This window comes from Eucyclogobius newberryi, unplaced genomic scaffold (assembly GCF_026437365.1).
Source record: "Eucyclogobius newberryi isolate DKJ021-1_F unplaced genomic scaffold, fEucNew1.0.hap1 SCAF_8, whole genome shotgun sequence".
Taxonomy (NCBI): domain Eukaryota; kingdom Metazoa; phylum Chordata; class Actinopteri; order Gobiiformes; family Gobiidae; genus Eucyclogobius; species Eucyclogobius newberryi.
This window is the reverse complement of record NW_027316500.1, coordinates 24006880-24020842: the sequence shown is the minus strand read 5'-3', so window position 1 is coordinate 24020842 and position 13963 is coordinate 24006880. Positions and strand designations below refer to the sequence as shown.

The window sequence follows — 13963 nt, the reverse complement described above, 5'->3', positions numbered from 1 at the left end:
ATATATAAAATATATTGGTACAATAAAGGAATATCTTATCTTATCTTATCTTATACATTATTCTGAATACATCAGTCACACAATACAAGAAACATGTTCTAACCCAACGATTACTCTTTATACTTGAATAATAATATTTTTTTCAACTAAATAAACGTTTAGAGTAATTATTTGAATCACTACTGTCACTTGCGCTTGACACAATTTTTAATAATATGTATATTACCCGCACCATTACTTTGTTGCCCAGTTTGCTCGCTGACACACTTCTAAAATGCCAGAATGATGCGCCTCAATCTTACTTTACAACCTAAACAAATATGAACCGGAATTGGTTGCAGGTCGACTGAACCCGGCATGATTTTGGGTTTGTTCGTTATGAGAAAAACTACGAGTCTGCAGAGCATGGGCGGAGCCAGGCCCTGGCTTTGGGGCTTGGAACGCAGGGAACCAGGGTTCGGATCAAGCAGTGGCTTCAGTTCTCTTTACTCGTTTCATTGGTTATTTTTGTTGAACTGATGTATGATTGGCTGCATGTAGAAAGTGGGCGGGAGCGTAGAAAGTGCGCGGTGTTTACAGCACGTCATGCAATCTGACCAATTTGGCCTTTTCTACGTCATTTAACTGAGATTTTGCAAAAAGTGAAGGACACAAGAGCAGATCGACTGGAAAAAAGAGACATTCAGAACATGTGCTGAAAAAGAAAGTTTATCTAACGTAGAAGAGACAACAACAGCACATGATCGTTCAAACCATGAAGTCATTGTGGTTGTCGGTGTAGCAGTGGCTCAGGTTTTATTCATCTACAAAGCTAAAGCAGAGAAACTACAGGACAAAGAGCTCACTGAGGAACCTGTTTGCTAAAGGTACGTCTTACTACCATTGGCTGACTAGCCTAGACAGCTCTCTGCTGTCTAGGCTAGTCTGTGGACATTAGTGTTGTGAGTTCTGTCAGGGGCATGTTTTTCATATTTGTTTTGTCACTGATTGTTTTAAAGAACACCAAGATGTACAATTTCTTGAATAACTAAATGTCACCTCTGCTGTTCAACGTTTTTTGGAGGGAGGAGCTCTTTTAGAAGGCAAAAAGTCTGTCTTTGCCTTTGGAGGGTTACTGTCTGTAACTGCACTAAAACCACATCATATTGGCCAGAATGAACCCCCTCCCTTTCTTTTTGGGCTAAGCCCCGGATGTTTAGAATGTCTGGCTCCGCCTCTGCTGCAGAGGCGTTAAAGAGGTGCTTGCTGTATAGATTGCCCTTTGCTGGAGCAGAGTGTGGGCGCATTATGGCAGAATATGCAGGTTTATTATTGTGTTCCTTGTCCGTCTATGTATACTGCCTGTTAGTTTTGATTGAATAATTGGTGAGCAGAATTACCATAACTTGTCATAAGTGTCTCTAGTGTCTCCCCTATGCAGCTAACAGACTCCTCAGTTTGCATAATACAGACCCAATTGTGGCCGTACAGGATTCTGATTATTCCCAGTCGACAAATATACAATGTCTGGTTCTGCCACTTAAATGAAGGCCAGGTCATATGCAATCAACGCAAATACCACCATCTATAAGCGCTATATCTAACAAGGATTTAAAGTGGTCAAATGGTTCAAAAGGGATATTATTTGTATTCATGGAAACCTTTTTTCTATGATTTCTATCCAACAGTGTTTGTTTTGTAACTGTGCTCTATAATATGAAATAAAAATACATTTGATAAGACTTGATATGAGCAAAGGATGTCGTTTTGGTTTGGTTGGCTTGTTGTCTTAAGAGATTGGACAGTGTATTGCAAATAAAGTGAATTCCTTTGTGAGAGTCTGATCTCTTTACTTCCAGCTTGGCACTGTAACATTGTTGTGTTTCTGTGCTGCCCGGTGGTGGAGTGGTTAAGGTGGCAGCACCTTAAGTTTTTAGTTTTAGGATTGAGTAGTATCTGAGTATCAACACTTTTCACAACCCTATTTCGAATAAGGTTTATAAAAGCCTAGAATGAAGAACACATGGTTCAATTGGTTGTAAAGGCAACAGCTACTTTATGTGGATATTTTATTGATGCTCAAAATACAGTGTTTCTTCAGGAGACTGCACAAATTGTTAGTTGCTAGTGAAATCATTTACCCAGCACATTCAGAAAAAAATAAAGCAATGAAAATGGAAAATGATGGTATCCTGTCAGAGCCACTGTTCTTTGTGCTTTTGCTTGGTTCTGATAAATTATATGTTTGATTAACTCTCTGGTGGGGAACACAGAACATCATGTAGAAAATACAGACATCTGTGGACAAAGGGAAACATCTCCAAATGGACTCAGATGATCTAATGGTGGTGTCCCTGTCCACCTGCATCCAGACCTCTGAGGCAGTGGCAGTGGTGAGGATGAGACTGCAGGAAGACGCCACCTTTACAGACAGGACCAAGCTGACACCTGAACACATCTGCAAACTACTAGACATCTGTCTGAACACCACTTACTTTCAGTTTAGGGGACACAGATTCACGTCTGTGCAATGGGCTTGCATGTCCCTCCCACACATGGAGCAGTTTGAGAAGAAGGCCTTGACTTCCTTTTAGGCTCTACTCCAAGTCTTTGGTACCACTACGTGGATGACACGTTTGTGACAATCAAGACACGAGCGGGAAGCCTTCTCAGAGCACATCAATGTGGTGGACCCGAATATCAGGTTTAGACTCCAAGGCCTTTCTTTATTGTTCCACTATCAGAGGAAAGGATGGAAAGCTCCAGAGAGTTCCAAATAGAAGTATATAGGAAACTTACACACATGGCTCAGTACCTGCTCTTTGACTCTAACCATCCACTACAGCACAAGCTGGGAGAGGTCAGGACATTACAACACAGAGCCCAAGAGGTGCCCTCCAGAGGAAAGAGGAAACACATGCCCGGAATGCTCTCTCAGCCTGTGGATACACCATTCAGGCTCTTAACAAAGTTAAAGGAGCCAAAAAGCAGGGTAAAAGGACAAAAAGGAAACCGCTCCAAGAGGAAATGGGGATCAATTCAATTCAGTTTATTTTTGTAATGCCCAAATCCCAACAGCAGTTGCCTCAAAGTGCGAGGCAACACATAAGGGTCTTTATCCCTTATGCGTCTGGACTGTCTGAAAAAACTACAATGTTTTTTAGACAGGGAGGTTCTTTTTACCCGGGCTTACTTAGAGTAGGATAAATATCTGAGGTCTCAGTCCAGATGATACAACTGAATAGTTTTCTACATTGGAACACTCCAGGATGAAATGAAAAAAATAAAGTAACTTACTCAAGATAAAACATAAGAAAATAAAGTAAAAACCTAAATGGAATAGTTCTTTGTAATGAATTGATTAGGTCTGTTTATTCATGCATTTTTCCTTAAGTTAAAGTGTTAAAGATGGGTAGATACTTCTTTAAAGTTGTTTAGTGTGTGTGCAGTGAAGCTAAGGCCTGTAGAGTGTTGATATTCACAGCCAAGATGTCAGTCACTTCCTTATTCCAAACATGGCGTCTGATCAGAACATGGACTCTCCGGGGCCGCTGTGGCCCTGGTGCCAGCTCCACTGATATCCTGGATGAAAGTGCTCTCTGTGCCCAGCCGCTGTAGTGTCCTATAAAGGCCAACTTCAGACTGAGCCTCCTGACTGGAGATGACCCCAATCCCATTCACATTTGGGAAATGAATAACAGTGACACCAGACAATTCCATGGAGGCGTTCTACAGTGAGGGTTATTTTCTTCTGAAACCATATATTGCACTTTGTTTTGAAATACATTTATGCTAAAGAATAATAAATGACAGCTAGTTAGCCTATTATTAAATTAGCCTATTGCACTATTGATTGGAGAATTGGGCTCAAATCATTCCAAAGGTGAAACCGAGTCTTTATTTTGCTCACTCTCAAGTCTTAAGTAAGCCTCTAGTGCATGACCTCGGGTTCAATACTAGTCCAAAACGAGCCAAGTCAATGCTTTGAGTGTCGAGTCTTTTCAAGTCTTTCTACTTCGTTACAGAATAGCTCCTATCGTTGCAATTTATAGGAATTTTGTACATAAAAATCTTGATTTTCAATCAAATTGACTTGACTTGTTCCAGTCAAATAAACACTCAAAGTACATCTAACTATCAAATTGCAAAAAGAAGTTGTCTCAAGTCCACACCTCTGAATCATTCATTCTTAAAGCGAGATTACATTCCGAATTAGACGAACCGATTTTAGTAACCAATCCATGTAATTGGTTTCGAGTTTCTTTAAATCACAGAATGCATTGTCTGTGTGAAAATACAGATCCATATTGTGCCATGTTGTCATATTTGCTCCTCTCTTGTTCCATGTATTTTTGAAAGCTCCATTGCAATCGTTGGCCCATCGGTTTGTCTCGCCATAATAAATCCTGCTGCTCTTTGACTGATGTGGGCTGTGTCTTGGCGTTGTGACAGAGCCCGGGGAGGAGGGAGTTCCAGCTGTCAGCACAGAAGAGCTGCATTCAGTTCAGTTGAGACAAAGCCAGGCTCCTCTGTGTCCTCCTCTGTAATATAATCAGCTTTATTATTTATGGCCTGAGAGTTCACCAGCCTGTAGCTCACACTGCAGCCTCAGACAGCGGCGTTCGAGAAAAGACGCCTCCTAGATTAATGAAGCGGCAGCAGGCTCTTGTTCCGTCTCCTTTGACTTTGAAATTAACTAAGCTAAGCTATTTTTTCAAATGCTTGACCATGTTGGAGGATTAAAGTAAAAGCATTAATGCAAAGTTCTGAAGTTTCCAGATTGAACATTGCTTTTATACACACACAGCCAGGCCGAAACAAGAACATAATTCATACGTTTTTTTCCATCCATCCATCCATATTCTTCTGCTTATCCAGGGCCGGGTCGCAGGGGCAGCAGTCTAAGCAGGGACTCCCAGACTTCCCCTCCCCAGACGCTTCCTCCAACTCTAGTGTCTACCATAAAAGTTGGACTATAGAGCGCTCTTGAATATAAGCCGCCCCAACGGAATTCACTAAAACTGCTTTTTTAGGACATATTTGCACAGAAAGATGGTACACGGGAGTGATGTGCGGCTTATCGTTTGTCTAGCCGGTTCAGCAGGTGCAGCAGGTCACACGTCACCCACGGGTAACTCGTGACACCTCATTTCATTGCAGGGTGGGTTGGGGCGGGTTATTAAATGCAGATCACTATATTGCATGTCCGCGCTTCATGTGCATCTTCGCTTTTAAATTCAGTTCCTCATTAGACTTGTTTCTCAGTGAATATGAGTGGGATTGTAATAAAACATGCAGCATTTTATAGCTTAACCTTCAGAGAACACTTTCCCTGTCACTGTCCTTGATGTATTTGTGTGAGCTGATTTACCTGTGTCTCCACGTCTGGCTCTGCTCCTGCGCTTGTACTTAGCGAGTGAGCAAGAGAGCTTCCTGCTAGAGCGCCCCCTAGAGGCCGTTAGCCCGTAAAAATCTATCAATTAGCTGCATTGTTTAATAAGCCGCAGGGTTCAAAGCGTGTGAAAAAAGTAGCGGCGTCTAGTCCAATTTTTACAGAAATGTTTCTTGTCATAACCTCAGATATCCTCGGGGAAAGAGCCTTTGCTATGAAATGTCTAAAAGGAAATTCACAAATGTTGACCCTCTTAGTGATTAGAGCTAAGAACAAATCTGCGTTTTAAAGATATTAATTTTAGCTGCCTACCATATGTATTAAATATGATTTGTTGATGGAATGTTTTGATGTCATGTGACCACAACCTATCAGGGATGTGGTGGAAACAGATGGTTGTCCGCAGGCAAAGGTCCAGGAAAAGTACACGAGGACATGCTTTCTAGTCTCCCCAGCAGATAAACCACTTCTCAGGGCTTTAGAGAAGGGACAGATTTTTCTAAATGTAGATGTAGAAAACCTCTTGACTCCAGACTGTTTACTCAGATACTGCTGTCTTTGCCTGTTGCAATCTGACGCAAGAGTTTCAAAAGCAAGCTCGAAAATGGCAACGATTTTCCAGTAAATTTTCAGAAAAGTTAGTTATAAATGAGATTATTTACCATTAGGCCCGTCATGATAACGCATTTTGAAATGCAATTTATTGTTACAGAAAATATCACAATAAACAATAATATTGAAATGATTTTATGCTACTGACAAAGTAAAGCTATAGGCTCAGGAAGATCACAAATAAACACGTTTAAGCTGTAACAAGAGCAGCAGAATGAAACACAAAAAACAAATACAAAGTTCCCCAAAGTGCATACAAATGGTACACACATTTTGAGCCACAAATATATTGTTCTTTCTATCATATATTGACCGATAAGTCAATAGAGTAGTTATCGTGACTTCTCTATGTGGGTTTCTAGATGAGTGCTTTGGCAGCCACTGACAATATTTCTATTATTCAACTGTGATTTTGTTTTTTTAATGAGCTTGCATTTATCTGCATTGTTTATTTGTGTATGCTGATGAGTCATATTGTATGTTCAATTCATCTGCTTGTCTCTATTGAGATGTTATTGTTTTGCCTGGAATGTGTCATACTATTTTTACATCAAACTTGTCTGTTGTGCATTTGATAAACTACAGGAAACATGGTTACTATGTCTAAGTCACAGATCTGACCTGTAACTTGTCCTCATAGAAGTTTAATGCCATACTGTGGAATATAAAAGTCACAGCAATCGTTACATCATAGCAGCGGGCATGATCTGGCATGGGAGACATTTCAACTCAACTATACTTTTTACCTCTTTTAGGATGAATCCTGGCTGCATATGTGTACTTTAGAGCCAAACCAAGTAACATTTTACCGTATTGAACGTCTTTGTAAGCCCTGTGATGGTTAAATATGTATTTACGGGGCGTTTGAAGTGTCCGCCATCACCCCCTGCTGTCTCTGGGCAGCGAGAAATGTATTTGTATGTGATTCTACTGTCTTATGATGATAAAGGAAGAAAGAAAAACATTTTAAACAAAAAAACAATTTCTTTCCATGTATTGTAACAAGGGAGCTCCAGGCAGAGTTCTATCGCTAAAGTTACTTAGTTTTGAACGTTCTGTAAAATTGAGTCTTAGCGGAGGTTGTTGACATGCTGTTTGTATCTATATTTACCAGAGACTTTACACAGTTCACCATTCAAATTCATATTGTTTAATTCATACCCTCCCGTGTTACATGAGTGTTCATATGTAGTCTAATCCCTCTTGTCTTGATTGTGCTGTGTGTCAGGTACTGTTCTGGTGGATAACCTGATGATCAAAGGGCGGGCGGAGGACCCCGGCCGGACCATCGAGCTGACGTTACTGGACAATACCGACTACTGGTTCCTCCTGGACCCAGCCCGACAGAGGCTCTACCTCAACAGCACCGGTCGTGTCCTGGACAGAGATGTAGGTCACAGACACTTGTTACTAAATACGTGGAAAGGCTGGGGTAGCTCTGGTTGTTCACAGGTTTGTGGTAAAGGTAAAGTTAAGTGTGATTCGAAGCTATGTAGACAAAAAACAAAGCTATCCACACTGTACCAGACAAGAAGCGATGTAATCTCAATACCAAGAACATGATACTTAAAGAAAATACGATACCAATAAGTCTTGGAGAGCACTGGGTGACTTCTAGATACTGATTAATACTAGAAAAGGTACAGAAAAATGTATATTTAAAGTAACAGTATTGAAAAATAGTATCTGTAACAAGTTTAAATGTTCCCAGCGCTAGTCCTGCTTAATGGTTACAAACTGATTCACTCTAAATACAATCTATTACTTTGTTAGACGCTTGGCCGTGCTAATAACTGTAAAAGGAATACAGACACAGTTGATAGGCACCATAAAACCAACCAAAATGCTGTCATAATGTTTGAGGCTTGAATTAAATTGGTTCCACGTTTTACATTTTCTTTCTCTGTCAATCGAAGTGGATCTTGAACGTTTCCCGTGCAAACCAACCCTTAAGCAAATCTCTGATGAAATGAGAAGTACACAGAGGCTTGTTTCTCTTATTGCTTGTTTCAAATCCACTCGTGACTGACTGAGAGATTCCTCAGAACTCTCTGCCAAACTTTAGTGAGGTCGACTGTGGCCTGCAGCACATTTACATTGCAGGCAACAAACCCTGACGCATCAAGTAGACACTGGAGATGAAAATGAAGTTGCTTTTAAGTATCTTTTAATTATAAGCTGCTGGTTTTGTTAAGAAATTGAGGTTATAAAAAAAACAACAGTGCGTTAGTAGAAGTCAAACTGAGAGAAAAAGAGAACATCAAAACGCAGCCTCAGATGTGAAATATGACCTGACAGATCGCAGGGTAAACAAGACGTCCTGCTGTGTCCCATTTCATTTGAACAGTACTGACATATAACAGTCATTTTAATAATGCATTTATTTCAATATTCAGTGTGAATGTTGCTTCACAGACAATGTGTTAATTCAACTAGTACTACAGATAGAGAAATGCAGACTATTATGTATCGCTGTATTGGCAGAAGGATCAAATTCGTGCTTAATAGTCCTGCTGTACTCAAAAGTGGTTGAGTTTTATTTTGTTTAATACAATTCAGAGTCGTTTTCAGACAGCAGTCGCTCCTTTGTGATTCATATATTTTCGACTGAACAGCAAGTAAAGGATTTGGTCGCTCTTCCCACTGTGAGCTACGAATTGAGGTTGGAACAATTTGAAAGTTTGTGTTTCATAAACAAAAGCAAATCTTTTTTTTTATCCTTTTATGCTTTTGATTAAAAAATCAGAAGTTACGTCTAGACTGTTACTCTTTTAATTAGCCTACTGCATATGAGCAGCAGTTTGTTTTGTTCTAAAAAGTGATAGTTAAGTAATACTAAAATACTCAAACTTGATTTGGATCCTAAGGAATGGGCATAAGACTCGATTTCAACACAATTTAGCAAATAAACTGTAATTTTGTACACATTCTTTGTTATGTGGTCTGATAAAGCTCAAGATCATTCTAAAACTGTTCAGGAATGATCCAATTTGGCCCCGTTTATGTGAATTAAGTATATTTGTTCAAACTTACTGTATATTCAGCACCCATACCAGTATTATTAGTTTCTCTGACTACTTCATTGTACTTCTCCTTGAGTAATATGATTTTGAAATAACAGTTTTCTTACTTCAGTACATGTTTTGTCTACTCCACCCCCTTGTGGCTGTACTTTACTTCACAAAGTACTGATTTCCCTCTCCAGCCGCCAGTCTCCATCACAACCCTTGTGGTCATGGTGGAGTGTCGAAACCTGATCATTGGAAACACCATCAAACACGAAGTACGTGTCATTCTGAGGGACATCAATGACAACGGCCCAATATTCCAACACCCCAGCTACTATGTCGCTGTCAATGAGGTGAGGAGTCGTGCATACTTAATATATTTTATTACATGTTTCTAGTGTTAAACTATCTGACTCATTCTTACTGCATGTCTTGATTCACTTTGGAAGGCTCCACGGGGAGAGTTTGACAACATAACGGGGCTCTTAATATTAAATGAAATAGCTGCTGTTAGCGTGTGTCATTAAATTGATGGACATTTTATATTACTTTCAGTTTTTTCTCTCTTTTTGATTTATGTCCTGTGTCATAACACTTCCTTCCAAAGTTTTACATGCAGCACAGTAGAAGTACTCACCTGCTGTCGCCAATTTGGGTTGAAATCATAAGAATTTCTTTGGAATTGCTTCAGTAATTTCTGAAGTGTTGGGACCTGTCTGTATTATACATGCATTGAAACGGCTCAACTAGAACGAATTGTATCTGGGCGTGAAGACTCTATTGTTCTATTGTACTCTTGCCTCACAGGTAGAAAGTCCTGAGTTTGACTCCTTTTTGTGTGGAGTTTCCATGTTCTCTCTGTGTCCGCATAGGTTTCCTCTTGAAGCTCCAGTTTCCCCTTTCGCTACAAATATGCACTATAGGCTCCGCCCCTCTGGGGCCAGGACTCGCCAATAAAAGTGATTCCAAATCTCAGAAGGACTTTCCTGGTTAAATAAAGGTTTTCACTCCACGCCTGCTTGAACTGATCTAAAATGAAATAATGTTCAGATAATCTGAAATATTCCTGAAGTAAAAGTAAAGTATTTCAAGGTTTGATTTTAAATGTGTTGTATTTATTTATTTGTTTGTGTTTTTATGAGAATCTTTTGATACCTCAGTTCTGATATATCATTATTTTGTTATAAATATTTTCTGGTGAGGAGTCTTCCACCTGCTTGTCTCCATAGAGATGGCCATGATTTGCCTTGAATATTTCATAGTATGGTATTAAACCATTCCCTTTCGCATTTGTTCAGTTATGGATGTTTTTATTTCTAAAAGATACATTGGAACACATGCATCTGTGAGCAGGCTCACCTCTCCACAGAAAAAGACCTGTAACTTGGCCTGCTGGCGTCACCTGCATGAGATAGAGTTGGATAAGTTTAAGTTTAATTTCTACTGTGAAACATTCCAGGCTAAATGGAAACCTTTTGAAAAGCAGGTGACTGACTCTCAAGCATGTTGGGACCACCTTCTTCTGAATTGTATCGAAGTGGTGCACAACTGGTCCAACAGTGACTCGAATGATTGCACATTTCTGTCAACTTTCTTTTGAAAAAGCTCCCCCTGCCCACTGTCTGCTTTGTGGAGTCCTCTCAAGCTCCGGGGAACAGCAACGCCTTTTATTATTCTGTCAGCACGGCACATATGCCTTCAGACCACTGCCGCCTGCCCTATATGATTATATTCACAAACATGTGGATAGTGAGAGGCTGAAGTGGCAGCAGTAGAAGCAGCTTGCAAGGACTCTCACTAGATAAGGTTCTTCAATATATATAACTATATGTTCTTGGTGTTTTCCAGCTTACTCCAGTTGGATTAATTATATTCATGGGCTTCGCGGGCCAGAATGGGGCAGTGGACATTGACGATGGGCCCAATGGACAAGTGGAATACAGCGTACTTTACAACCCCAGTGATACAGTAAGTTAGTGTCTGTCAAAAATGTAATAATATGAGGATTCGGAATAAAAAAAAAACATTAATGATACTTGGTCTAAATTGTGCCCCAGACTTTGGGGCGTCTCGCGCCGCTTCTGTTAATGGCCTAATGTCTGCATTTCAATTTCATGGGCCTGGCTCACAGATTATTATTTTAAAGTTACTTAACACTTATTTATTTACTTTTTTACTTTATATAATACTTAGAATTGAGTTCAACATATTACCACCAATTGTACTCTTAAGATGACAATGTGTATATTATGCATGTTATATAATGTATGTGCAGTAGTTCTAGTTGTAGTTTCTTCATGAATGGTTTTGTCCTTGATGCAGGACTCCAACGACACAGTACGAGTTGCAAACTCGCTCTCAGGACACATCGCTTTGAATCGAAGACTAAACTATGAAGCTAAAACTCGCTATCTTGTTCTCATACAAGCAAACGTAAGTTCACACATTTACACAGCTCACACCTAAATACATAATTTCTTCCAAAATTCACTATCTGTGCTAAAGATAGGAGCCAAAACGTGATTTAATCAATAATTTTTGCTCCTGCATTACATTTGCTATAAGAAGGTTGTCCAATGCCATATCCATAAACTGCAAGTATGGTAACAGGTGTAATATTTTAGATGATTAAAAAACAATATTAAAGGGGCACGTCTCTGGTGAGGGGCCCGCCACTTGTTTTTCTCCATAAATTGTCATTACCTTTCCTGGAATGTTCCACAGTATGAACTTATATTTCACATTTATTCAATAACAGTAACATGTCCCTATTGTGTTACTTCACTTCAGGGACTTAAGATTCTGAATAGGCTAGCTCGGTAGATACAAAGGGGAGTTTCTGTTGAAACAAACAACTCTTTCTACTTCAGGAAGGCTCCGCCCAATGGGCGGGTCTTACCACAGAACAGTATTAATATCGGAGTTCCCGATCTAAATTCTTTTATTGACAATGACTCTTGGATGAGAGTCGAAACGTCTATTTTTTCAAACTGAGTCCAGATGACTACAACTGAAGCTTTTTCTACTATTCACTTCAGGGAGATACTGTGGCACATTCCAGGAAAAGCAAGAACATCTCCATGGAGATAAGCATTTTGCAGATCCTTCAAGTTATATAGTGCACCTTTAATATAATTTATGTTTAATTCAGCATTTATGTAATATCATATTTTAAAACATGTCTTCTTGACTATATTAATCCTGCTTTAGTCATAAATCACATGTACTTTTTCATTGATGCACTTTTCCTGCGGTTCACCACTGATCATGAGAGGTAAAACATATGCTGGACGTGTGCCACAGGCGGCTTTTATGCCAAGTGGCTACTCTTTTGCTCTATGTGACACTAAATCCCCATAAAACGAGCTATAAAAGGAAAGCATATAGAAATGGCTGCCTTGGCATGTAATCAAAGACAATACACATGCACATTACTGAGACCTCTCCAGATCTGAAAGGCAGGACAGCTGAACATTTAGCAGTCGGACTATCACTTCCAATCTTCATTTCCTGGATGAGGGAGCAGAGGATCTGGCTGTATGCTGATGAGAGCTCTTCCACGCAGCCGTGGTGCAGCCAAAGGGAAACGATATGCTATAGTATTTACCAGCACTGTTCACAGCTTGTGTCAAGAGTTCAATTATACCCACAATGTGAGCCTTTGTGGCACGCTGCTCACTTGACTGACCGCTGCTCTGGAAGCCATGGGTATCAGCGCTGGAAACAATTATGACTATAAAGTTTTATATTGTGCAGAAGAGAAGAGGTGACCCTGACCTGGAGTTTTGATTCAAAACGCTGTGGATGAATAAATAAAAGCAATAGACTTATTAATATTATAGTTGTCGGACTATGATTAAATACACTACATCACAGCATGAAATAATCCAGTTTAAATCAGGCCTCTACATTATTAGCTAGAAAGAAATAATCCATTCCAAAGCATGTGTGCATGTTCTCTTTATGGGTTCAAAATGTAGACACAATATATACTTTACAAGACAGTTTGAAACAGTTAACCAAATAAGGGCCACCTATTTCCACACGTCCTTGCCTGGTGTCTTGTAATTGTAAATTGTCCACTTTTAAACATGAATTAAAAGCAAAAATGCAGTGTTTGCAGCACAAAATGAGATCTTTAGTTTCACTTATAAACAGTGAGAAAATTGTCGTTTACTTTCCGTAACTTGGATTATAATGATAAGAAGCACAAGGAGAAAGAGGAGAGGAGGAGATGGAGGTGCAGTCGGGTGCACACGAGAGGCCGAGACTGGACTTTGATTCAAATTGTGCATATTTAAGTAAAAACATGAGGGCATGTAAGGAGACTAAAGATACAAGCTTCTGTCCTGCCTCAGCACTTCCTCCTGGTCAGGAGAACACAAACTCCTCTGCAGCATCCCACGCTGCTACTGCAACAGGATTGCCCAGTAGACTTGTCAATTAATGCTACATTCATAGCTGCAGTTTATAATTATACACATATTGCAGTTACACAGCTAAAAATAACCAATTATTATAACAACCCATTGTTATATTGATCATGTGTGTAAGATTGGACTTCAGTAATCTCTCCAAGGACATTTCAGCCCGTGCAAAGTGTGCAATACTGAACATGTGCACGTGCTTCCACATTCATCTGCATTCATTATTATTATGCACGTGTCACAGTATACATGGGACTTGGATCAAATGATTTGCAGCAGAAATTATACCAACGATTCAGTGACTTGCCAATACTATAGATTAAATGTAGGTTTTCTTGTCTTATTTGCTTCGATTGAGTAATCTGCTCTAATGCATCCATCGTGTAACCCAGTGGTCCCCAAACTACGGCCCGTTGGGCCTTTCAATCCGGCCCGCAAAGCTTGTCCAAGTTGTATTCAAAATGTAAAAAAAAAAATATATATATATTTATTTATTTTTTTGCCGTAGGCTTTATTAGACAGTAGATGGAATGAGAAAGAAAGGA

The 13963-nt window shown here is 39.7% G+C and overlaps 1 protein-coding gene across 1 annotated transcript in view; it reads left to right on the top strand.

The window, feature by feature from the left end:
* LOC140351528 (protocadherin-15-like) overlaps positions 1–13963 on the top strand; it is a 315578-nt gene that overhangs the window by 88409 nt on the left and 213206 nt on the right. Inside the window, exons 5-8 of the mRNA XM_072437379.1 lie at positions 7212–7372; positions 9189–9344; positions 10840–10959; positions 11314–11424. Coding sequence (XP_072293480.1) covers positions 7212–7372; positions 9189–9344; positions 10840–10959; positions 11314–11424 — 548 coding nt within the window. The remainder of the gene's footprint in view (positions 1–7211; positions 7373–9188; positions 9345–10839; positions 10960–11313; positions 11425–13963) is intronic.